The sequence below is a fragment of the Branchiostoma lanceolatum genome, chromosome 2 (assembly GCF_035083965.1).
Source record: "Branchiostoma lanceolatum isolate klBraLanc5 chromosome 2, klBraLanc5.hap2, whole genome shotgun sequence".
Classification (NCBI taxonomy): Eukaryota; Metazoa; Chordata; class Leptocardii; order Amphioxiformes; family Branchiostomatidae; genus Branchiostoma; species Branchiostoma lanceolatum.
Window position 1 is genome coordinate 35572302 of NC_089723.1, and position 27230 is coordinate 35599531.

General features: G+C 44.1%; 1 protein-coding gene across 1 annotated transcript; it reads right to left on the reverse strand.

Moving 5' to 3' along the window:
• Positions 1 to 27230, reverse strand: LOC136428853 (hyaluronan synthase 2-like). The gene is made up of 4 exons (XM_066418650.1): positions 26767 to 27230; positions 4156 to 4334; positions 3096 to 3379; positions 1 to 1961 (listed from the first exon to the last, which is right to left on the reverse strand). Exons 1-4 carry the CDS (start codon positions 26828 to 26830, stop codon positions 677 to 679), a joined length of 1812 nt encoding a protein of 603 aa, XP_066274747.1. The 5' UTR covers positions 26831 to 27230; the 3' UTR covers positions 1 to 676.

Here is a 27230-nt window from a genome sequence, read left to right on the forward strand (position 1 = left end):
TTTCGCTATTGGATCACGATTTTTTCATGTGACGTTCTCACGTCAATTAGGCATAACTATACTTCTAAACATCTCAAAGAAAACAAAACGTTAAAGAATGGATATTTACAAAAAGGTAAGTCTTGTAGAAGATTTATATAGTTGATAGCCAGAAGATCAGACGAAAATTTTTCCCTACGGTTATTGCCTACTTTTATATGATGTGAAGATGAACTCAGCTGCATGTACATTTAAGTTGAATATGACGACTCTGTGAAAAACCTAGCCTCCAGGCTCTATTGGCTGCTTGCAAAATAGTGGCACTGGCCAAACAAGCAGTTATAACATACCAGCTGGTCGAAAATACAGTTTGCAACCACAGACTGTATTTTCGACCAGCAATTTCTCTGGTATGTCATCATTGTCTGTATGTCCAATTTCTACTATTCTGACAGCAACCTATGGAACCTGGTAGAGGCTATGAAAAACTGAAGGTGGTTTCAACCTCTATGAAGTGCTAAGTTCCTAGAAATGTCCATCTTTGATGATGTCGTTGATGAGTTCACTGGCAATGCCATTTCTGTCTGTAGTGCGACTTGCCGTTCTGTCATTGCTGGGAAGGATGGCGCGTTACGGTGGTGCAGGTCCCAATATGTCATGTCCATACTCAGGGTAGTGTCTGTTAAAGGATGGCGCGTTACGGTGGTGACGGTCCCACTATCCCGTGTTCATACTCAGGGTAGTACCTCTCCATGATCTGGTCGTACCTGTTCTCCTGCTGCTGGATGATGCTGTACTGCCGCCGCGGGTAGTGCTTGGCCTTGAAGATGATGTAGGCAGCTATCATGAAGAGCCAGTACACCCCGTACACGCACCCGCCTATAATGAGGAATATCTTCTTCTGACGGTCGAAGGGTTGGCCCCACTCCGTGTATATCGTATACCCGAGTCCGCCCAGAAGGATGGCCCACCAGATCACCAAGGGGATGAGGGGGATGTAGTTGGTAATGACCTTCCTTCTCCCCGAAGTGCCCCACGTGTTTTTGTTGATGGTTGCCAGGGCCCAGAACTTTGTCGGCAGGAGGCTGGTGAAGTAGAGGATGGAGTAGATGGAGAGGAAGAGCATGATGAGGCGGCGGGAGAGGATGGTGGCGTAGATGCTCTTGACAATGCCGATGATCTGGATGAGGTGGAGGAGGAACATGATGTTCCAGATCTTGCCGTTGAAGATGAGCTGCATGGTGGTGATGGTGAGGAAGATGGGGAAGAGTCCGGCAAAGACGGAGTCGTAGGTCATCCACAGGGAGTGCTTGTGGAACCACAGCGCGTTGTAGAGCCACTCGCGGTAGTAGGACTTGGTCCAGCGGGTCTGCTGGTTCAGCCAGCGCAGGTACTTGGAGGGAGTCTCCGTCAAACAGCGTGCGCGCCAGGTGAACTTCGTCCCGTAGCCGAGACTCAGGATGCGGTTGGTCAGGTGTCGGTCGTCGCCGAAGGTGCACTTGGACCCGCAGAAGAACTGTGCGTACCACTGCTCGAGCACCTCCTGAACAAGATGGCGGCGGTACATGCCCAGCGGTCCGCTGATGCACGTGACGCAGTTGAAGAATGATTGACAGGCGCGTTCGACGTTGAAGGCCATCCAGTACCGCAGGCAGCTGAGGAAGGAGATGAGCGAATCGTGCTTGTTGAGTATGCGCACATCCCCCACCACAGCCCCTATGTACTTATACTTGTCCAGAACCTTGGCAAGTTCTCCTGCGCACTCTTGGTCCAGGATCGTGTCCGAGTCACACACCTCGATGTAGTCTACCGTGTCAGCGAGAGCCTTGAAGCCCGTGTATAGAGCTTCCCGCTTCCCTCCCCATTGTTGCATGATGCAGTTATAGGGATGATCCGCCACCATCTGCAGAATCTGTCTCGGCGACTCCTCGATATCTTCCTCCTCCATGTCCTCGATAGAGCTGGTGCTGCCTCCTCCGGTCCTGTGGGAAAGATGAGTACAAACCGATTATGTTTGGGAACACTTTTTATTCTGATCTATCACTGACAGGCACTGCATGTTAATGCCTCTGTCACACATTCAGGACCTCCCTACAACATTTTTTTTGCTCCCGACCACTTCCCAACCAAGGTCAGCGCTTGGTTGGGAGTAACCTGGAATTCATCGTATTCTGTCCCAATTTGCTCATGTGAATTTTCATATGCGGCCGGCGCGGACGACTTCTTAGGACCTGTAGGTAACCTCGCCAACCAATTACAAACAACAGATGACCTTGCTTACGACTTACTTCCAACTATGTTCTGTAGTAGGGCTCCATCCCCGTGTGAGTGGATCAAACCTTACATTCCGGTCTTATACAGCGTGATCTTACTTTACAAAACTGGTATGTTACGCCAGTTTACATTTTATGGTAATCAGGCAAACAAAATAGCTCTCCAACTAGAGTAAAGTTTAACTATCATGGCTCAACAACATTCTCTACCCTCCAACCTGGCAAGGGTTTATATTTCAGTCTCAGGCAATGTTTTCCATGTCATCACTTTGTCTACTACCCTTGGGCTGAATATGGAGTACATCCTGGATACCTCTCAACATTAACATTTGAATGTACACAGAAACACATACCACATCAACCCACACCCTTCACTACACCTCGTTACGTCGTCTGGCAAGAAAGCCAAGTTCCGCTTAAGTAGCCAGATCAGATTGCACGGAGTTATATTTAGTCTATCAAAAGTAAACTTCGCGTTAAAAGATTTGGCCGCCTAAACCATTAAAAAAACCATTTGGTTATCATTAACGATTTGAAGCGTTTCATGATTAGGGAATAAACAACACTTCTTAAATCTCCAATTATTGGCGTCGCGTGGCATAATAACAGGTTGTTTGGCGCCGACCCAGAGGTCCTGGGTTTAAATCCCCTGACATGCCTCAACATTGTGCCCATGGGAAAGGCACTTAACACGGATTTCCTCATCTGACACAAATGAGTGGCTAGTTTCATTTAGGGACGTCCCTCGGTTATACCACATGATAAGGCCAGGACTATGGCATTAAGATATCCACAAAAGCTCTAAATATTTCATCAAGATGTGAGAGATTTCTTGTTTTTTACCTGTAAGTGTGCCAGTTGTGCTGCCAGTAGAAGGTCGCCGTCTCTTTCTTCCCCATGACGTCCACGAAGATGTCGCGCATGTAGCAGTCATCGTCATCGTTCCCGTCCACCACCATGACGATCTTCAGCTTAGGGTAGTTCAGCAGCTTGGCCGACAGGAGGCACTGTCGCATCAGCTCAGGGTCCTCCTGAAAGGCGGCGATGACGAGGCCGACCTTCTTGTCGCTCTCTTCAAGATCGTCTTCTCCAGCGATGCGACTGTGTTCCACCAGGGCGGCTACACTCTGTGTCAACAAAAACAACAAGAACTGTATTCAAAAATGGAAAAATAAGACACAGAGCAACCATCACTTAACCAAGGTCCTGTTCACAATTCTCTCGATGCGATTGTGCTCCACAAGGCGACTACACTGTATCAACATAGCATATACCAAGAACTTCGCCAGACTAAGACACATAACTAACTAAGGATCAGTTGTCACAATTTCCATTTAAAAGCGGGAAGACACAACTGCTCTCCTCCGAAACAAAGAATTTGTCAATTTTTGCAATTCAAATATAAAAGACGAAGTCCATTTCACAGTATAGTGCTTTGTATAGTAATGATGAAAATATTCTTGTAGTGACGTTGTAGAAAAATTCCACCACTTCAAGTGCACTTATAATGGTGCCAAGAATCTACCTTGACCATACCTGTGTCTTCCTATCTTTTTTTGCACATTAATAGGGACGGCCCACGGATAGGACTTTAGGTGGTTTGAGGAGAGCACGTTTTAGAACCCACCACACTCATCGAAAAGAATTGGAGCCAATCCCAATGTGTACATGTGTTTGTGTGTGTGTGTTTGTGTTTGTGTGTGCGTATGTGTGTGTATGTGTGTCTGTCTGTGTGTGTGTGTTTATGTATATGTATATGTGTTTGTGTGTTTTTGTGTGTGTATGTGTGTGTGCGTGCGCGTGTGTGTGTGTATCAAATAGATCTGTCTGGGTATGCAGCTTGTGCTATTCAGTACAAACCTGGTGTGCTACACCACGAGGTGGTTTAGTAGTTACGTAATACCTGTATGATGAGATGCAGCACCATGATTCCTCCGTACAGGCCAAACGCGAAGTAGTTGTCGTCGTCCTCGATGAAGACGTACCCGGTGGCGTACACGGCCACCATGCCGATCAGCATGGCCAGGAGGAACGCTGTCGTCACAATCACGCGGCATACCTTCCAGCCACCTCTGCACAGGCCTGCGACAGGACACAAAATAACACGGTCAGGAGGTAAGGAATTTTGCATACATCTGATAGCACCGTGATTGTGTGCCAATCGTTGGTGTACCACTCATACCGTGTATAGGTAAAGGTAGTCCCATAGCCTTTTTGAGGTCGCAGGGGTAGTGGATTGTTATTCACGTTATCCAGGGCACAGTATTGGAAGACGGAACCAATCCCTCTCCTTCTACCGCCCTTTAACTCCCAAACCGAAGTCAGGTACCCATTTTTACACTTGGGTAGAGTGAGGATATGAAAGTCGTGAAAAGGACAGTGGCTTCCCCAAGGGAAAGCGGAGCCCATCCCTCCCCTTCCATCTCGTTTTAGCTCCCCAACCAAAGTCGTGTACCCATCTTAATACCTTGGTGGAATGAGATAGAAAAGTAGTGTAAAGTGCCTTTCCCAAGGGCACAACACCGGTTGCATGTAAGAGGACTCGACTCCAGGAGCCAACAACCTAATCGTTACCTAAATAGCCTAAAAAGAAACAAATACATGCACGAGCCTTACCCACATCTTTTAAATCTTCAGATTTAGACAAAAGAAGTCTTCAGCCCTACGCCTTCACGACTGACGACACCGCAGCTGCACGGTGTATTCCATTGGCGTATGTATATTCTACGTCTATTGGCAAAATCAATTTCTAAACTTTGATCCTCCTCAATATTTACCAAAAAATAACAAGTGGTGGGTTGAGTTTCTCAATAGAGCCTCTGTTCATCTGTATTTGCAGGCGTAGAAGGGGCAGAGAAATGTCTGTTTACATCGACTCTTGACCCAACACCGAGAAGGTGTGGACGCGACAAATTGTAACAAATGAGCTGTGATCCTGGTTTGGTGAAACGTGGAGTGACTGGTGGCAGTCTGCACAAGTACTGCACAAACGACTTCTTTTAAATCGTTTTAGAAATCGTCGCCTCTTACTTTCTTAGATTTTGTTTACGTTACGTGTCTACTGAGGTATGCACACTTGTGTCAAACGATGTTTGTGTTGACAAAAGTATGAATTCTGATACCACCTTCTCATGCCATCATATGGGTATGATGGACAGCAGATGGCGGATCATTTTGAAAATATTGATATCTACACCCCCTCCCAAATGATCGCTGCACACGTCCGTCAAACAGACATAGAAGTCGCAAACACTCCTTCCTGTAATTCATAACTCAAAGTTACATAGAAGACACAGAGCGCTTCTAGCTATAGCTCTGTTTGACTGATGCACACGTCCGTCAAGTAGATATAGAGGTCTCTTCTCTCCATGACGGGGGGGGGGATAGTATGTTGGCGCACTATGTTATATGTTACTATTCCGAATTATCATTGCTAATCTCATGAAGCTTATTTTGTCTTTGTATGTGGCAGTGTTGAAATAAGTTATTAACTTGAGTACAGTACCACAGTCTTTGTCTTAAAGCAAATAGAAAAAAAGATCGCTTCAAACTTCCATCCTCAACAGTGAAGCTGCTATCAGTTCAAGGCAGGTTAGTTACAAATGTACAGGAACATTAGTTGCCATTATGACTTAGGGCCGGGATATGTACACGACACTCGATGAAAGGCGGTGAGGTTAATAGCACTCTTCCTAGCTGTCGTTCGCGTCGTTGTTATTTTTGGCTATCTTGTACATCTTCCCGTTGACATGGTGGATTTTGTACCACGCTTTTTTGCTGTGATACACTCAGAATCATTATGTACACGATACACGGCGAAAGGCGACGAGGGTGATAGTCTCCGAAGTTGTTGTTGCTATTTTTGGCTATCCTGCACATCCCCCTATTGACACGGTGGATTTTGTGCCACGCTCCTTTGCTGTGGTACACTCAAACCGTGCCCGACAGGCGTACCCTGTTGAACAACCCTGCGCCCCTTGCCAGAGCCAGTCGTAAATATCGCCCCCAGTGTTTCCCACCGCTTCAGATCCACAGGGAACTCAGCCGTGACCCCCAGATCAATTGCGCTATCAAGTAGGATATGTTTTGGCATTCCCAAAGCTTCGAACAGGAATCCAAGGTAGTCCAATTTGGGCTACTTAGTACACGTAAATGCTGACTTGCAGGTGCCTAATGGCTTTCAGTTGTCACTGGAAAAGGATGACAACTTGAACTAAAGTCTAGTGGGCAAGGCTACCAGCTGATAAGCAGCATTTAGAGTTTTGTATACGAACGTTTGGAACATTGTTTCGTCGGCGGAATTCCGCTTTCGCTAAGACTGCTAAGTCAGTGGATACATAGTCCTCGGGTTATTAAGAATCTCTGCACTTTGTAAAGCGATGTATCATAGTGTATAAACAATTCATAAAAGGTGATTGTAATTATTTACCATTATATACCCTAGATTTTTAATTTGACAGCTTTCCAAACGACTACAAAGACATTCTCCATCCTAATCGACACATGAGCAGAGCTAGGTTTAAATTCCTTTGAGCTTACGTTAATACGTATGAAATCAACAGGAAGAAAAGGATTTAAACAAACAATGAACCGGCTTTGGCAAGAAAATCCTAACAGCCGGCCGAGGATTGGAACGTGTCCAAACGTGCCCAGATATTGACGGCAACGGTCTATCCTTGATGTTTAACTGATACCTTCGTGCTCAGCAAATTCCTTCGGAATGATGCCATTTCAACCTCTATTGAAACAAATCGTTTTAGTACCCTCGCGTACTTATTGATTCTAATTACTCGTACTTTTTGTTTGATTATGAACAATGAAAAACAAACGATGAATACGTTGATGATGTTTACACATCCAGGTAATACGATACGCCAAATGGCAATTACTCAAGCAGATATTCAGAGTTCCTGGTTAAAAATCTGCTGATCTACAAATCTTACTCAGTAAGGTAATGGATGCTACCTGAATGTCTGACCGTTAATGTCCCAAGTTTTATCAAATTGCTTGAGTAATTGTCATTTGGCGAAACGAACGATGAAGTCTATAAACTTTAGACTGTTATCACTTAGCACAACAAGTTGTCGAAGGCCACTGGTCACCCCCGATCGTTGATCAAAAACTGCTGGAGCGAAGCACTAATTACACTGACTTTGAAGATCTGACGTTGTTCATTAAATGAATTGATGTTTTGCGTCGCTCTCCGTTAGGCTTGATGAGTGGTGAACAGGGTTGGAAAATTGGAAAAAACTGCTATCGCACCGTCGTTCCCACGCTGGGCACCCCACCAGTTGGTTCAAATGATGACATATTAGAGGTACATCCGCAGGCATCTGGTTGGTGGAAACGTGCATTCTTTTAGGTAGTAAGGTGCCAAGGCTCAAACCGACTCACATAAATGGTATGGTCACCTGTCTCCTTAACACAATACTTGACTTAGGTGTTTAACTGTTAAGCACGATTTAAACCTTTGTTTGTTGATTTGTTTGTTTGTTTGCATTGCATACCCGGTAAAGGACGTAATGGTGTAACTCACCAGGTTTGTACTGAAGAGTACAAGCTGGAAAGACCCCTACTCATATCAATAAGTGTGATGGGTTCTTTAACGTCCTCAATGTGTGGCTCTCCTCAAACAAGGGACCTGCATGGAACGTCTTAACCGAGGAACTTCCCAAGCCGATGGAAAGCCTGAGGAAACGAATGCCTTTTTCAAGGGCACAACATCGGGTGACCTGTCAGGGTTTCAAACTCAATACGTCCAGGCTCTGAGTCAACAACCCTAACCACAAGGTCACGTGTCATGGTATCACTGTGCTACCTTATGCCTCCTCATCAAAGTCCTAGGATTTATCTATCTTATAGAATGATTGCTCGAAGAAATACTAAAGAGCCTCTACAAAGTTATGTATACATATGGCCTCCATCGGTCAGTATTGACCATGGTAAAATTCTAATTGACAACAGCCCTGAGTTAACAAAGTTATGGTTTTCTTGATATTCTAGATATGACCAAAGCCATTCGTGCTCCTTGTACTTTTCATAGACCCTCGCCCACTGGGAGGGCTATACGAAGCAGATGTGTCAAAATTGTTTGATGAATAGCCCGGGAAAAGAAACCTTGCTCCTCATCAGAACAACAAGTGCCCGGAAGAGCCAATAGAAGCCAAGCTGACTGCGGCAGGTCTGTCTGTTCGTTAGTATGCTGGTGACACTGTTTGGTTAGCCTGGTAACCATACCATCGGGAGCTTTCCGGTATCGCTACGGCGCTGGAAGCGATGGCCGTCCGCCCAGGCAGATTATCGCGCACGAGGGTGGTTGTACGGGCTTGACACAGGTTTGCAAAGCCATGCTGACAGAAACTGGCCAATGCTTAGCAGACTGGGCCCTGTAAAACACCTCTAGGCCGACCCGTAGAGACTGGGGACCAGGTTACTGTTCGGTATGGAGTGCATGTCACCGCCTGGAGTGATGGAGAACGTTTACGTTCGTATCATTCACTACGTGCACACGTGGCAGCTTGAAACGTAGCCAACGTTCGTTCTTAGCTTTCTCGCGTTGTGTTATATCTGTCTGCGGGTAACCCTACTTAACAGAAGGGACATTGCTTGATTAAGCCTGGATGCCGGATTGTTTTCAGGACCTACACAGGCCAAGTCCTCGACTCTTGGGCCAACATGCCCACAATAAAATTCTACAACAGACCCTTCAGAGTTAAATCCTGAGAAACGATAGATATTGTATGGCATTCAGGCTATGTTTGGGACTGTCGTGTTTGCGGTCGTGTTGGGACGGTCGTGAAGCTGAGTCACAATACTTCTACATGTATACTAGAACAAACTTTAGCTTCCTACAGAGGAGTACATGTGTATATATATTCTTAGATGTTTTATATACAACCCCCCTTCATCTTTCTAGAATTGTGCGATTTAGTTGAATTTGACAGTATTTTGGATCTTAAAAATGTTCTATTTTGAGCTCTAAGTTTTAATGCGGACGAGGTGGGGTAGAAAACTCTTTACCCGAAATGACACGGAAAGAATAGGTCTGCAAAGTGGCCTGATGGATTCCAGTATATTTTGTTTGACTTACGATAGGCTGTCAAAGCATCCCTACGTTTCTAGTCCTTAAAACGTCTACCAGAAGGTGGTTAAAGTTTGTTTATAAGATAGAAGCAAGTGACCGGAAAGATACGCGACTTGAAACGAAACAAGAGAACCCCAGAGAAGCATTGAAATGCAATCAGCTGTCATTAAGTTACGTAACAGAACATATGTAGCCATAGATTTACAATTTGCACGATGAAATATCGTCAGTGGGTTGAACATTACCATACTTTTGCGTTCTAAAGGGCACGCACCGCTGTGAGCGAGATAGAGACTGTGAACACAGGTGCAAACAGGTGATACATTATCTGACCATCGATATATTTGGATGTAGAAAGTCTATATCTTGTCGCATGTGCCGTCACGTATGTGTCTTGACCCATCCAATGCCACCCGGATCCGATTTCATATTTTCCGAATGATTCAGATTTCTCGAGGCCGTGAAACAGAGTAAATGTCATGAACCAAGGACAGTGTAATCCGGCGCAATTTGGCTGTAATAACAAACAATAGGGGAGTGTTCCTGGCCCGGCCTTCACGGTGTGGGAGGGGTACTAGTATTTTCCAAGTGGGCTAGGAGTGTCCGGGATTATATTAACGTTTCTCTCTCTGCGATGGAAGGCACCGGGACGGGGCTATCCTTTCAAAATCGGTTACAAATAAATAGACCGTAATGTGTCAGAATCATTTCATCTGAAAGACTTGAAGCGTTTCGTTCCATCGCAGAGGTGGAGGGAGAGAAAATCCCGGACACTCCTGGCCCACTCTACCAAAGCCTCTGCTTGGAGAATATGGGAAGGGGACTAGATGTTACATGTTGACATGGTGTCTCTTCAACGTTACAACATGCACAACATTCACGAGTCACACGTTATGATAGATAACAGTCCCCCTTTCCACCAGAGACTGCGACCGCGCTGTGACCACTGAGCGACCAGAGATTTGACAGATTATTCAACGAATTTCAATTTTTACACTGTATTGTTGTTTTCTAAGTCATACATTTACATCATGCATCATACTCAAATGATGAAATCAAGAGTTACACAGATCCAAGTTTGGTCTCTGTACGGTCACTCAGCAATCGCCACATTGCTGTTGCAATTGCCGTCATGAACACAAGGGGCCTTATTGATGTTCCACTACGATGTATGAACCAGAGAAAAGATCTAACAGTTTCAGGTAAACGCTCGGTGTCATATTGTGAACTAACAGTTATTCACAGTTGATACAAACAGACAGGCGCATGTGACATTGAAATTATGCTGTTGACAAATTAAAGCTCGCTGATTCAGCAGATCCACATCTACAGAGGCAAAGAAGCACCCCGCTGCACCAGCACTCCGACCCACTTAGTGGCGCCCGGATTAGGGTCAATCCCTTTATCTACTGCACGTTCCAATACGTAGACAAGTGCAGAATGTACTAATCCTATTGGACACGCTGATTATGATAACTGCATCTTTGATTAAGGTCCTTCCTGGTGACCTAGAAAGCTTTGATATTCTCCGGAACGGGTAACTACGATGGCCGTGCGCTAGACAATGATGGAAAGCAGCAGTTACCATGGATGATGCTATACGTAAACTCAGTGGGAAAGCATCTGCCACTGTGTTATAGTTACGAAGAGCTTGAACAGGCTTTCAATAAGCAACGGGTGCGTTTGAACTTCCAGTGAACAACCAGCTCATGACATCTGAGCGAGTCACACACAACTAGACAGTACATGTATGTGGCTGATGTAGCTAACGTTGGTAGGTAGGGGGAGTTCAGGCTCAGAAATCTAAATAGGACCCGCAATTGATGTTTCAGTTGTATATATATATATTTATACCTCGCAGCGAATCGGACAAAGTGGAAGGGACTGAAGGAAGACTGAATGCGGCTGCAGGATGTTTCAACTACTGCAGCAGCAGAAAACAGTGGACTACTATATATTTATTTCTCCGTTTATGTACCAATGTATGTTTGTGCGTTTCATTCAATTCTTTTTTTTATGGCGGCGATGTCATTTTGTCAGTATTTGTTTATTTTCTTTTTGCTAATTTAAAAAACCTATCCTGTGCCATAAAATGGCAGAAGGTATCAGAATACACTGGCTGGAACGCTGATCATCGACAAGCCAGCCCAAGGCAAACAACACTGCCCATTTGTACCAATTTGTGAAGCTCGGTCGGCTGTTAAACAGTCCGGACAAGGCATCTGGAAATAGCGGTATCCACACTGGGACACCGGGTTTCTACCAAGTATGCCAATCCTCTCAGCAAGCGCCAATGCCTATCAGGACAGGTTTCTGCATCCCGGGTACGCGGGGACATATTGCTCGACTGATAACTGCATGTAGGAACAGGCTCTTTGGAGGGACTTACTTTGAGATAAACAAGTTGTACAGTATCAAGAGAATAAGTAACAAACAGACATATTTCAAAATTTATCCAGTTGCTTGAGTAACTATTTGTGGCGTAAACAAACAAATCTTAACTCTATCTAATGGGTTTATAAATCCACCATTTGGGCAAGCTGCCCGATAGCAATGAGTGTGACGACATCTGAGTGACTTGTTGGGAAATGTTCAGGCAACTGCGAAGAGACCACACGTCAAAAACACTATTCACAATACTTTGATCTTCAAGCGACTCGATATTCATATAACAAGTGTCGGCCATGGCATGCAGAGTGTCAGACCTTGGCAGGTCAACAGTTTTGACATGTTTATGAAAATCTTGAGTTGAGCCCAGGCGTTGAAAATATGATTCAAAGCAGATCCTCTGCTCTGGAACTCATCACTGATGTTCGCGGCTAGAGGTCATTCCGGTCGTTCGAAGTGTTTTGGTTGTCTTTGTCCCACTTTTCAGTCAAGCAGAGTTGATTAATCAGGCAACGGGACTGTTGGAGTCGGTCTACCTAATACTAAACGTCGATTAATCTACATTTAATCTGCCGAAAATAATTTCATCAGGTTGGTAGAACATGGGATATTGTTGTTGGAGTTGTCTTATATACATCCAGGAATGCCTCTCACCTGCTTACGTTTCGATGCCTATTAGACATCTTTCTCAGAGCCTCTGACTGGAGTGCTGCTTCTCGCCGCTATATTCAGCTCGACAGGCATCGAAACGTAAGCAGGTGAGAGACATTCCTGGTTGTGAAAAGTGTTATGCAACGACAACCATTGAGGAGAAGCAATAAAGTACACAACATCACCACGCCCTCTGGCGAATTATGATGAAATGGTGATCTTGTAAAGAATGGGGAGTTCACTGCTGTTCATCTCAGTTCGTATCAGAAGCTCATATTTGATTATATTAGGTATAGTCGTTTATACAGAATGATTGTATTACACGACAATTGTACACAGTGCAATGTATGGCAACAACTATAAACTTAGAACAAAATAGAGGTATAGAATAAAACTTAACATCCTATAAAATTACTAATAGAATAATGGCTATATGTGGTTCTAGTCAACCCTTTAGGAATTCACCGAATAATAACTTTTTGAAGGACTTCAGCTTGTGGCCTTGCTCGGTGTATAAATATATATAAATCTTAAGTATTTTCGTACATAGACAGCCCTGGATAATCCATCAGACATCTGCTTGTCCCTGAATCTAGATAAGGGGTGCTACAGGCAGTATGTTATGTCCTGGTAAGGACACGTCCAAACCGAACTCGCAGATGTTTTCCTGCCTTGTCCAGATTCTGTGCCACCGTTCGGCTGTTGTGTGTTGCTGTTTGAAGCCGAGCCGCGCGGGCAATGGTAAGGTCACGGACGTGTCGACAGCGTGCCCCGGCGCGGGAAACAACCGTCGTGTGATTGACAGGAAAAGCAGATGGCACACGAGGCCGACGTTGTGCGGATGTGAGCCACTAGTGCCAATGGAACCTAAAGCCTACCCTTTATGCTAGGGTCACATTTCTAAGCCGGGGCCCGACCGGGCTGTTTGAGAAAACAAAGAATAAAAGCTGCATATCAAGAATATACATAACGTATGGTAAGGAGTAATTTTTTTTTGTGTGTTTTGTTGTCTTCTATATCATAGTTTTCGTTCCCACAAGCTGCCCGGCCGGGCCCCGGGTTGGAAATGTGACCCTAGCATTACCAGGCCCCGCGGAAAATAGTAGAAATTGGCCAAATAGACTTAATAGTATGCTAAGGGAGTTGGCTACGGAGAGAGGGTCCAATCTGCCATGCAAGTGAAACCCTGGCAAATATTCTCCCTATAGCCGGAGTAGTTAGTCTGGTAGAGACCACCTAAAGTCCCTGTCACACATATAGTCCAGCGCCATAGCTGAAAAAATTGTGCAAATTTGTCTGAAAGCACCAAATTTGGCACACATGTACTTGAATGTATTCTTAATAAGTATAGACAAAGCGGCATATCAAATTCTACTCGGAATCAATCAGGATGTGTTTAAAAAATTCGTATTTTCCTATCGTAGAGTGGAACTCGTAGTACTGTAGGGGCATCATCACTAGATAGCTCTAAACAAAGACTGCAGTCAGATGTAAAATCCCAATCCCAAGCGGTTGGGAAGTAGTCGAAAACAAAGTCGTGCGAAGGTCCTGAATGTGTGATGTGGGCGTTACCAGAAGTGGCGGATTTCACTACATAAAATCGTACAGCGATATGCAAGTGTCCTGACTCCAACAGGTCTCTGTGCCTCACATGGAAGTAATCTAGTACACCGATCTCCCCTCCCCAACCCGTACCTGCCCGCAGGCTGCCCGTTAGAGCGACCTCTGTCAGGTGCCAGGCTAAGTCCTGATTACCCAGACTCCTCCGGGATTTGGAACGGTTGTCAGCGGCACGCCCGGCCTTTTTGAACATCGGGCTGTGCCTGTGTTAGGTGGCCGACCTATCGGCATTCCCTATAAAACCTGTCTGTCTGGAATTCGCAGTCCTAAAAAGGTCGTCGAATAGGGGAGAGAAACTTTCACCCTGGGTAAATATTTCTTTTCCGTCTGTTGGACGGGGTTTCCCCGTGCCAACTATCTGTCAGAGACTGTTTGTGGTCATCGGAAGTACATTTTACAGTAATCTGTGCTTTGTATGATGGCGATAGAACCATTCTTTTCGGTTATGTGTAAACGTTAAGTAGATGTCCCCACTTCAGATGCAGCCACTATGCTACCGACTCAAATACCAATCGCAATATCAACCGTAACAGAAAGTTGATGGTAGAAGAAAACTCAGTAATACCGGCAGACCCGTGTATGAGGGAGCTCCAGGTATTAGCCTAGGGCATCAAACCTCAAACCTGCACGTAAAAGAACCCAACACACTTATCGAGAAGAGTAGGGGTGACCAGATGTGCTTGGCTAAAAACGCGAGCAGTAGCGAAGCTGCATTGCACTACAAGCTACAACTGTTCAAAGATGCAAAAAAAAAAAGACGATGAGAAAATTTCTAGTAAGACATGACTTGTGCCCTAAACATGTTTGGCGCCAAACATTCTGGAGTAACCACGTCCCGTCACCTGAATACCGTCACCCCAAACGTTTTCAATTGATGCCCGTGTTACTAATTTAGCTGCGCTGCTTCGAGTTCGCAGCTAGTTACTCGTTCTGTGTTCTCCTCCTTCCACGCGCCTGGGGCCAGGGGCATTCTGCCATACCAGAGTAGATTGAAGTTAATGTTACTGATGTGAGGGTTAGAAATGTGCTCTGGGGGTAACTAGATTGTGCATTAGCGGCATGGTAGTCATGCAGCTTTCCAAGTACAAGGTCAGAGAATGTACTTCCATAACAGAGTAGATTGAACTTAATGTTACTGAATTGAGGGTTTAGAAAGTTGCTCTGAGTTTAGCGAGATTGTGCATTAGCAGTATGGTAGTCAGCTTTCCAAGTTTAAGGTCAGAGAATGTACTTCCCACTGAGCATATCCAATACGATTGTCTCTGGTGGGCAATCAGACCTGAACTTGTAGTTGAACTTGTACGCACCCATTTTCAAAAGGGCCTGATTTTCATACTAATGGTGTACCCATATGTGATTGACTGCTGCACGCAAAACATGATTCATTTTCATGATGTTTCGTAACCTTCTACTGTTCATAAAACAGGGCAGAAGCTATAAACAAACTGTAAACAGAAAATAAAAAAATTGCCGAAATGGGGGTGGGGGGTATGGGCGTGTGGACTTGGCCTTGGGATGAATGTTGACTTACGCGTGAGTCACCTGCGATGTTTTTCACGACCCGTTCGTCAGAAAGAACGGTAATGCCACGGGGTTGTGCCGTTGGGAAAGTCACTCAACACGCCTTCCTCGCTCCACCCTGGTATAAAAATCGGTAGACCTGACTTTGGTTGGGGAGGTAACAGGGATGAGCCCTAAACGCAGTGGATAACAACCCACTGCCCCTATGGCCTCCGAAATTAAAAGGCTATGGGGCTCCCTTTACCTTTTTACCATTTGCGCAACAAGCTTCAAAATGCCATTATTGAACCAATTTGACCTTTGCGGCTGTGACCTTGACGGGTTAAAGTTCATTTTAACCTTTATTGACCTCTCTGACTTTCATGGCAGCGAATGAAGGCTTCACGTTACTGAAACCATCGCGAAAAATTAGAACAGTTTAACAAACACCACCTGTACAAACGACAAACCACCGCTGGGGGAGTGCACAAGGTTTTATAGCATCTTCTAACACTTGGGGCTTACGTAACGATAAGTGATGGAGGCACCGTGATTCAAGTAACGGACTGCGGCGCCATGGGGGTGGGGGGCAAGGGATAGAGTGGCGTCGTCAACGTATGTGGGATCGTTCTCCAAGAGGTAGTCGTTGTACATGTTACCTTCGCCAAGAAGGTTATGTTTTAGGTTGTTTCTGTGGATGGATCCTACTAATATTTGGTATGTGGTTAGGGGTTTCCAAAAAGGTCAAACTCGATATTGAGCCCCCTAGTGGCTCTCTGCGGTACTGCAGCAAGACTTCCTGTTTCGATATCTTTATGTATGTCTCAGAAATCGTCAATGTAGATGTTAGATGTTGATATACAAAATGGCCAATTTCACACGTCAAACTTATGTATTCACACGCGATAATGACTCCAGAGAACTGGCATACACGCATTTCCGAATTACGTATGATCTTTCAGTAGGGCACACACACACAGCTAGGCGACGACAGACGGACAGTTCCTCGCGGATGGACCTGAAACTGACTGACAGCGACAACTTGGGGGCACCTCGCGGTCCTTCCCGACAGTTATCCAACCCTACCACCGTTACGACCCATGTAACACAACAGAGCAACAGGTGGTCACCAACAGCTGTCTTCTGTCCGTCTTCTATGTGGATAGAAAAGAAATGGCGCCATAATCCCTGATCTAAAAATGGGACAATTCGTTAATCACCAAGTCAAAAACACGATTAGCGTAACCTGCGTGAACAAAAATGATGTAATCAATTTTGAATCCCCTGCGACTCTTACTTCAAAATCAACGTTTAATGTGTTATCTAGTCACCAATTTAGAGGTACCAAATTGGAACCAGGTTATACCCAGGGGGAACATCCGTAGTTAAAAAACGTCCATGTGTGTGGCGTAAACTTTATAACCTTATACAGGTGTGCATGTTTCGCGCATTTCTACATTGGAGGTACTTGCATTGTAGAACCGTTTGGGTGCCACACTTGAGGTATTTCCTATATGTACATGAGTTCAAAACGTTTCTTTTTCTGCTTTTGATAGTTGAAGTAATGTACATAAAACAGATATTCATTCATTTAATTGGTATCTTTATAGAAACCAGAACCAGACCACCCGGTGGTAGATGATAGTTCGACATAAAACTCTACACCTCACACACCGGGGGAATCCTCGCCTGTTGTGATAATGATGGACCTCATTACTACTGTTCATCTCAACTAATTTTCTCTGGCGGATTCTGAGTTCTCCCACCCGCTGTTTTGATTGTGAAAGTTGCCGAGCTGCTGTCAAATCGTGTCGGCACGGAAGCGTAGCGGGCCCGACAAATTTGTAGCCCGGGTACCCGCTCATAGCTCTTAGTTTGACATTGATGGTAACGACAACCTATTCATTGAAGAACCTTTTTCAGAGAGTTGCTGAGCTGCTGTCAAATCGTGTCGGCACAGAAGCGTAGCGGGCCCAGAGGTCGACCTGAGATTTATAGCCAGTACCATCTAGTTCTTAGCCTTGTATCTAAACCTAGTATTATAGCTCCTGGGTCTCTTCTGTCTTCTCTACAAATAGACTAGCTAGTTCTTAGTAGGCCTGGCTCTTAGTTTGACACTGATGGTAGCGACAGCCTATTCATAGAAGGCCTGTCTCCCTGTCCCGCTTCAGGACAAATGCCCCGATTCTGCTCGATGCTAGCCTGGATGCCAGACTGTGTTACAGGGCCTACAGAGGCCAGCTCCTCGGCTCCAGGGCCAGCATGCTCCCCATGGAAATTCTACAATAGGCACCCCCTGAGTTAGACCCCGCATCATAGATATTATAGAGACCGGGGGTCTGGCATCCAGGCTAGCTCGATCCCCGTCTGGTTGGGTGTTTGAGTGATGAATACGGTAGCGCCATGGGGTCTTCCAAAATGGCGTCGAGGTCGAGGTCGGGTCAAGTCCAGTGTCGCGTTACAGATCGACTGCGCGCAGTCACATGCCGATCCCGTGTTCGGGATTCTACAGGCACGCGGGAACTTGTCTGGAGCCCGCTCGTCAAATTCTAGACATAAATCGAGGATACATGAATACAACGGGTCCTGTGTGAGCACAGATGAGGGTAACATCACCTTAAACAATTCAACTGGGGATACAACATTAATGTTCTAATGTAACTGAAGATTGAAAGTTTATCTATCAAGCCATCTAAAACAGCACAGCACTGTACATGTGATAAGCCGTTATGTGACTTGCATGGTTAAATCATCACGCAACATTTCCTATACTGGTAAAATATATCATAAAAAACTTGGGTACAGTGCCACGTCGTCCTCGTCTGTCCAAAACCAAAAAAAAAATATATATGTTTGTATTTTGTCATGTTCATTCAAAATTATATGAAAACGTGCATTAGAATCACAAAATCAAGTTTCTGCAAACAGTAAGCACTTAGAAAGTCAGATGGGGTAATGCATTCTTAAAGATGTTGGAAAATTTAACTCTAACTTACGAGTCAGTCTCGCTAAGTTCACCTGAGGATATACCGGTATTGGATCACAACAGAATGTTAAACGACATATACTTGTACTAGAGCTGACTGCGAAATTATGTCGGAATTCAAGCCTCGGGGTTGGTCTTAATGCCTACACTCTGTCTGACTCGAGCATTAGGTACCTGCGTTTACCAAAGCATGTGGTACACCAGTCAACCAGACAGAAAACGGAACCTGCTTTGATTTAATGAACTACCACTTGTCTTTTACGATATGAAACAAAAACAGTTGCCATTTAAGTAGGTAACATTTCGTGACTGAGTCCTTCAGGCTTGGCCAGACATTTGAAGACCGGGTGCAGATGAATTTATCATTCATCATGGAACGACAGGTTAGTTTTCCTACCTTTAATCTTTTCCCAGAATGTCTCTGTGGTATACTATGGGTACATGATACATCGAAAAACGACTAGCATAAAAATGCGGCGTCAGCAGTGGACCAGATTTGAAGACCGGGTGCAGATGAATTTATCATTCATCACGGAACGACAGGTTGATTTTCCTGCCTTTGATCTTTTCCCAAGAATGTCTCTGTGGTATACTATCGGTACATGATACATCGAAAAACGAACAGTATAAAAACGCGTCGTGCATATGGACCTATAAAATGGTGAGTCTTATAAATTGAAGAGTGGCAGCCTTCGAACACCTGGCTTCAAGTTTCCTCCATTGAAAAAAAAATCGACTGAAAAAGGACAAGTTTTGAATTCTGGCCATAGGGTATAAACGTTACCTTGGTACTTTCAAACACAATGGTGACATTTTACATCCGTACATTTTGAGCTGTTTTTTTAATCGTTAAGCCGTAAAATCTTACAACGGTGCTGTCAGGTTGCCAATAAGTCCTCTCCATGTAAAGACTGTGTGACGTTGCCTTGGTAACGGAAGGCGGCGGTGCCCCCACTCCTTCTGGCCCCATCGTCCCCACATCTGGGCCGACGTGCGGTGCCAGGAACGGTAAGGTCGCGAATACCAGCTATCTGACATTGACCGTATCATGGGCATGCCCCCCCCTAGGGTCAAATTATAGCTGCCAGAAGTGAATAGGCGCCCGCTGAGCTGAGAGAAACTCAGTCGTCTCAGAACCATTGTGATCGACAGTGTCGTACATTTGGAAAATACTCTATAAACGCAATTTTACAGTTGTACATATGTTTGTATACCCTAATTGGTTTCACTTGTCAATCTGCTAAACGCGGTATCGACACATTAAATCTGTCGCGTCCAAGAGAACCAGAAGGGATCACAAGTTTAGACATGATTGCGAACAGATTTGGCATAAAGCTCTGTCGCGCCAAGATCTTTCACAACTTTTTGTAACAAAGATGTCACTACATTTTTACCCCTTCTTAATACTAGAACTGTCAAGACGCCAGGATGATCTTGTCTCTTAGAAGTACTTGGCCAGACTTACGAGACACCTTCCGTCTCCTTAGAAACAGGTAACGTTACACTTGCCACCGAACAAGGTGGCCAACTGGGTTGGGTGTCGTCTGTGATGATCACTAGAGAATGGAGGGGGGGGGGGGGTCAGGGACATACTAGAGATGTACAGAAACGTTTCAAACGATATTTTCTTATTCTCAAAGCAGAGGCTTCGGTCGGGGGCAAGGGTCGGCCTCGAATTTAAATTTTCTCTTCCTCCCTCCACCTCTGCTACATAGCATTAGATTTAAAAGGGTTGATGCGTTACGTTCTGTAGCAGAGGTGAAGGGTGAAAAACGTTTTTACTTAATAATCGCGCCACTCATAGCCCCTCGGCAGAAACCTTTGGAGAAAAATATTTCAGTACATGTACTAACATTTCACACGAATTGATTTTGCAGCAACCTTCCCGACATTGACTGACGGGAATATGTCATCAACATTGCTGCCATGTTCAGAGATATCCAGAGTATGTTTAAGATGTGTACAAACATGTTGTTTCCGCACAGGCTGGCGAGTCACTTAAACCATAAAGCTATATATATATCCGATATATATATATCCGTGCTGTAACTTCCTGATCTTTATCTTTATTCGAAATTGCAACATTACAATACACAGTGGAACGCCAGGCAGACAAGCTGATGTTGCGGACCACTAACATTACAATTACACTGAATATGACAATAAGGCACTTACAACCGTAGGCAATACATAGCATAATACAACATATACAATGCACGATACAATATAAAAAGATGCATTAACTTCCTGATGATGCCAAAAGATCCAACATGCCCCTGATATAAAATCTTTTATATCTGGTATTATACATACATGTATATAGAAGTATGTTTGGGCGGTGATTTTTTTGTAAAACACAAATTCAACTCACTGTATTCTTCTTCTATTCTTATCATTTGGCAGTTCAGTCTCAGGAGACCATCTGTGTGCCTCTTGAGGTGTAAGTTCTGCTGTGACTCCTTGCTAATCATGTCACTTAGTTAATCAAGACTTGATTAAGACTCAATGTATTGCATATTGGTGGTTTAAGATTAATATGTAAAGCAGTATAAAGAAATTATAAAGATACTACGGATGTTAGATTTATTTTGTCTTTCTATTTTGTAGGTTTTTAGTCATAAGAAAGTCACTGTACATTCCTTGGTGCTAATAAATCTTATTCTATGTGTATATAGGGAACTACGATGTCGATGTGAAATTCCTTCACATAACACTCGGCCATTTGTGTCCACAACGACACGCAGAGGTTTGCGTCTAACGCGACAAGATGTCACGCAACGTGCTTTTGGCAGTGTCACCGTGTTGTGATGTTTGAATAAACTTTACTAACATCACAGCCCCAACATGTAACGTCTGTTGTCCCTTTTTCACGCACATAGAGTAAATGCTCCAAAGAAACATCGAAGTACTCAGGCTGGTCAGAGCAGAGCAGAGTAGAATAGAGTAGAGTAGAGTAGAGTAGAGTAGAGTAGAGTAGAGTAGAGTAGAGTAGAGTAGAGTAGAGTAGAGTAGAGTAGAGTAGAGTAGAGTAGAGTAGAGTAGAGTAGCGAAGTAGATCTAGAGTAGAGTACAGAAGAGTAGCGAAGTAGATCTAGAGTAGAGTAGAGTAGAGTAGAGTAGAGTAGAGTAGAGTAGAGTAGAGTAGAGTAGAGTAGAGTGAAGTGAGTAGAGTGAAAAGAGTAGAGTGAAAAGAGTATAGTGGGTAGAGTAGGGTAGAGTAGAGTAGAGTAGAGTAGAGTAGAGTAGAGTAGAGTAGAGTAGAATAGAGTAGAGTAGAGTAGAGTAGAGTAGAGTAGAATAGAGTAGAATAGAGTAGAGTGAAGTGAGTAGAGTGAAAAGAGTAGAGTGAGTAGAGTAGAGTGAATAGAGTAGGGTGAATAAAGTAGGGTAGAGTACCGTAGAGTTAGTAGAGTAGAGTAGAGTTAGTAGAGTATAGTAGAGTATAGTTAAGTAGAGTAGAGTAGAGTAGAGTAGAGTAGCGAAGTAGATCTAGAGTAGAGTAGAGTAGAGTAGAGTAGAGTAGAGTAGAGTAGAGTAGAGTAGAGTAGAGTAGAGTGAGTAGAGTGAAAAGAGTAGAGTGAAAGAGTATAGTGGGTAGAGTAGGGTGAGTAGAGTAGGGTAGAGTAGAGTAGAGTAGAGTAGAGTAGAATAGAGTAGAATAGAGTAGAGTGAAGTGAGTAGAGTGAAAAGAGTAGAGTGAGTAGAGTAGAGTGAATAGAGTAGGGTGAATAAAGTAGGGTAGAGTACCGTAGAGTTAGTAGAGTAGAGTAGAGTTAGTAGAGTAGAGTAGAGTAGAGTATAGTTAAGTAGTGTAGAGTAGAGTAGAGTAGAGTAGAGTAGAGTAGAGAAGAGAAGAGTAGAGTAGAGTATAATAGAGTAGAGTATAATAGAGTACAGTAGTCTTCTACTCAAGAGGGTCAAGATTTGGATGAATTGAGCACATAAGCCATCTTCTTAAGATTTCTCTTAACTACAGGGGGTAGGAAGACAGTCGGAACATCTGTACTTCTTCCGGTCTTCTTATACAGATATCAGGCGAAACCGGACAACACAGTATTGTAGTGTTTCGTTTGTAAAACATCGCTGAGGTATTTGAAGCCGTAGGCGTTTAGGTAATGGATATAGTGTTACTCCAAGACTAATAAGAGCGCCCTCGGCCTGGGGAGCCATCATTCACAAGGAACGTGTTGTGTTCCCTCGACCCTTGTGTCGAAGCGAGCTTTCATCGTCCTTACAAGGAGCCCTCCAACAGGTCGCATAGTGTAAACAGAGAGAGACGTTGTAGTATGTTGTAACACCACCGATATGTAAACAACCTCCATTCTCAACACGGGCACTGGAGACAATGATTTGTCAAAGAGAATAAAACCAATAGAGGAAGGTCAACTTTCGTGCTACTTTGGGGCAAGGATGTTTCCATGTTTAGCTTTAGATACTGACTAGTCACCATACACTCACATAGCTGGGTAGCACTGGTTAGGTTTGAATTAAGTCTTTGTTTATTCATGAAAAATCAAAATCCGTCTGCTGCCGCTTTTCATTGAGGTCAGGGTCAGACAAAATGATAGAAAAGATACATGGTTGAAGTCCAATAAATTCATAACTAAAGGAGAGGGGGGCTTCTTGAAGATTCAAAACACCATAACTGTAGGGACACTAACGGAGCCCGCTACAAGAGATTAAATGTTGCCCCCTCACAGTGCTTATCACGGATTTAGATAAACTGTATAAACTCCTGAGATAAACAAATGGCTTTAGCCCTAGAGGTTTAGCCTGGAGTGGGTATGGCTACTTTGATGTTTGATTTATAAATACAAAAATGTCCAACAGGAATTTCCTGTGGATCTGCAAGCATTAACGTTACGCTGTTCCCACAGCAACGCTCGAAATATTGGGTGCCGAAAAATAGTTATGTGCTCCATTTCTTTGGTCGTTTAAGCTTCAGTGGAAAGGATTGGCAAGCCGTAGCTTTATCAACAAGTCGGTGGCGACTTACGACAATATGCTTTAGACAGCTAAGACCAGTACAGTGAGTCCAAGGGGAGAAAAGGTCTCATCATCAATAATGTCTGTATTTAAGTACACTGCAACATGCAGATTTGGTCTAAACCGTTCTTCTGTATTGCAATGCAAAGTACATGTCGTGCGCCAAAATCATTTAGGGACAGGTCAAAAATACCGCGTACTGTACTTGAAAAGACTAACACTTAAGTAGAGTATATCTTTCACTTATTTTGTTACTAAAAACGTGTTATTCCGAACACTAAGATGAAAATCTAGCACTTGAGAAAGATGAAAACACCGTACGGGAGTTGTATTCCGCACCATCTTTGATTTAAGATCCTCTCGAAAACAGGGGTTCTCTGCATTAGGTTGAAATAAACATTCTGATCACTGTTTATTCATGTTTTTGTTATCATTGAAGACCACGGGTCACTTTGTCAAATTGTAAACTACTTGTACAGGTCCTGAACTGTACCTAAACCTATGTACCGGTATCTGTAAATGTACTTCATCAGGGAACAGACACGCAATACCGATTGATAACTGAGGATGAATATGTAAATAAGATGACCAGCCTGTTTCTGTCCTTGAATAATTCTAAACTGTCCTCGTATTGAACCATCCGTTGAGAATGAGTGAGCACTTAAGTGCCAATGGTGTCACTTCCATGTACACACCATACTATACATACAAAGTTCATATCCCTATGAAGCGTCCTTCCGACAATGGCAACAACCCTTCTGTCGCCTTCTGACGTGTTGACATAACTCATTAATGAGACGCACGCACGTCTGGTGGTGCAAAATTAGACAAAACACGATTTTTTCCTCCACCCCAGCCCCACTGTTAAACACATCAATCAAACCAAACCTGCATGACTGTAGCCTCCATAGCAGCTCTGAACCGGCCTTAATGGTGGCTAAATAATACACCTTTTGCAGCCAGCCCGTAACCATCAGCCACCCCCGTAACCATTTTGCCGGTAGAATGGTTACGGGGGTGGCTGATGGTTACGGGCTGGCTACAAAAGGTGTATTATTTAGCCACCATTAAGGCAGGTTCAGAGCCTATTATGGAGGCTACATGACTGTTTCTGGAAAGAAACTAGATCTCAAACTTAACAGTTCCACTGCAGTACAATAAAATGCCGCTAGGAGGCCCATTATCGACCTTGACCTTCATCTTGACGTCTCCTATCTAAATATCACAAATATATTTGTGATAAACCTTCGCATGTATCTAAGATATTGCTATGGTCTAGATGTTAATGATTTTAAACCATTCAGTGATCGTGTCTTTTAGCCTTTGTTGCTCATGAGACAACGTTAACACTGCATATGTAAGTGCTGATTTAGAAATCGTGTTTTAATCAAGTATCATCGTTGAGATTTTTATAATTCAATCGTAATGTCTTGGTATGTCACCAAAGGCAATTGTTGATGTGTAAGAGTGTCTCTTTTATCAACTCGGTGTAAACAATCTCGTAATTCAGCCTCCCAGGCTGCCAGGAGGTTTGTACGTCTTGTCCTGAATAAACCAGTCTACTACTACTACTACTTTATTTGTACCTTTTAAAGCTTCTCGAGTTATGCTGTTCACATCAAACACACATTACATCCACAGCCACTCCACTATCGCAAAAGGGAAAGCATAAGTTTAACCCTGAGTTCCGAGGGCTAGCAACCCACTGTGCATCCATTCAAGCCCCCTGACAAAAGAGATGTGTTCTCATGAGGGGAAGGTCGTCACGGGATAGACATGTACACCCGATATGCGCTTACCCATGACCAAACTCTACATGTAACATCTACTATCATGATTCAACCAGGATACATAATTCCGCCACCCTGAAAACTTAAAAGATACGTCCAAACAGATATCCAACCCAACGTCCCCAGGTACAATGCACTCCTGTATATTTAAACTGTGCATACCTGGGAGGTTCTGCAATAGGGATCTCTCAAGCACACTGTTTTTAAAAGTGAAGGATTTATGTATCCCGACGGATTAATGTTAATGGAGGTTACTAGTATATAGTTGACAAGGATCTACTGCAGAAGGCGCTCACCAAACAGACGTTTCCCTGACATGTGTTTTACACTAGCAACTTTGGGGCAGAAAACAAGTGCCACACCCATTTCTGCGTCATCGTGCCAGCTGACTGTTGATGTCGTGTATACCACATATAAAGATTACCATGGGAACAAGAATCCAATCTTTAATAATGATATAGAGTATAGGCTCAAACTTTATAACCATGCAAAGCAACTATATCAACATGATTTACTTATGCAACATCACGTAGGAATCATGCAAGGGCGTTGTTGCTGTATATTTTGCCATAACACCTCGGGTTTGAAGCTTATGATGAAAACAAACACATACCACTACGTTTTCATTCACCCTCAATATGATTATCGTAAGAATGTTTAAGGTGTACGCCTTTTGATAAAATGGTCTAGTGCGTTCGTTGGAAAAAAAAGTGCTCGGGAATTTAGTTTGCTGAGACATGTTTATCTTAATAAGATTGGAGCATAAGAATTACATCCAGTAATGTCAAACCATGATGCAAATCCATTTCTTACTAGGAATATAAGCTCTAGTCTACATTGTTGTGGCAACCTGATTGTACGTACACAGACAGACAGACAGACAGACAGACAGAAAAACAGACACGCGAACACCCGTCAGTATATGATGCCCTGCTACAAAAGCGTTTATGTTACTTGCGGCAAAAATGACGTCACGATACTTATAGTGAATGGGCAAAGCTTGTTTATCTCTACCCGTCTTCGGGACCTCGCCATTCCTTTGATATCAACTGAGACGTATTTCTGCAGCGATTCAGGGTTACATACAAGAGACCTAAGTGTCTGAGGTTTGGTTTGTGTATGTGTGTTAAAACGAAAATGTGCCATTGTGCCGTTCTGATCATTTCATCATTAAAGATAACCAAGACGTTTCCTGAAGACTACTTAGATCACACTCAGGCTGACATCTTCGCAAAGGTCAGGGATATCTGTACTTAAGACGCGTGTGTTATCACGTCAGACAACAAAAACATCCCTTCACAAGTTTGCGATAACCTCCCAGCTCGGCACCAACTGTCAATCACAGCTATCACTGATAATGTCTTTTCAACTCAGACTTATCAAAGGCACAGTTCATTAGCAGTTCAGCTTTTTATCTTTTACCCACGTAGTGTCACATCAACCGTCCCCACAACCTAGCTTCCCCATCATTCACTACTGACACGACTAGAGTCTTCCGTAGTAACTTACCGGGAGCTCCCGAACGAAACCAGCAGCACCGAGACTCAGGGTCGACCCTGACTTGCTGTTCCATCCTGACGATTGTTCGTCGGTGGGTCCTTCGGGAGGGGGTAGACGCAAGCCCGTCCGTGTGGCGGCAAGACCTCGGCGGTGTCAACACCACGACGGAGTTGAACTTGGTGGATTCCCGAAGGCCGTGACAGATTTGACGGGGTTCTGTGGGTGTGGCCACGGGAATGCGACCCCGGAGTCCCCACTCATTCGGTAGCTGCGCGAATCAATTAGCAGTCAGCGTGGAATGTACATTTGCTACGCCGCGGACTCTCTCGGTTTGGGACGCCTTAATTTAGCGACTCCCTGAAACTATTACGCTACACGAGACGCCACCGACCTTGGCTATACCCCGTGAAGACTAAATAACTACGTATCAATAGCAACACGTTTTGTTTGCGTAAAAGCATTTCTAACATTGT

Coding starts and splice junctions, on each gene's coding strand:
- LOC136428853 (XM_066418650.1), bottom strand. CDS start 26,830: ATGGAACAGCAAGTCAGGGTCGACCCTGAGTCTCGGTGCTGCTGGTTT. Junction 3,380..4,155: donor TGCTGCATCTCATCATACAG/GTATTACGTAAC, acceptor TTGTTGACACAG/AGTGTAGCCGCCCTGGTGGA. Junction 1,962..3,095: donor CACAACTGGCACACTTACAG/GTAAAAAACAAG, acceptor TCTTTCCCACAG/GACCGGAGGAGGCAGCACCA.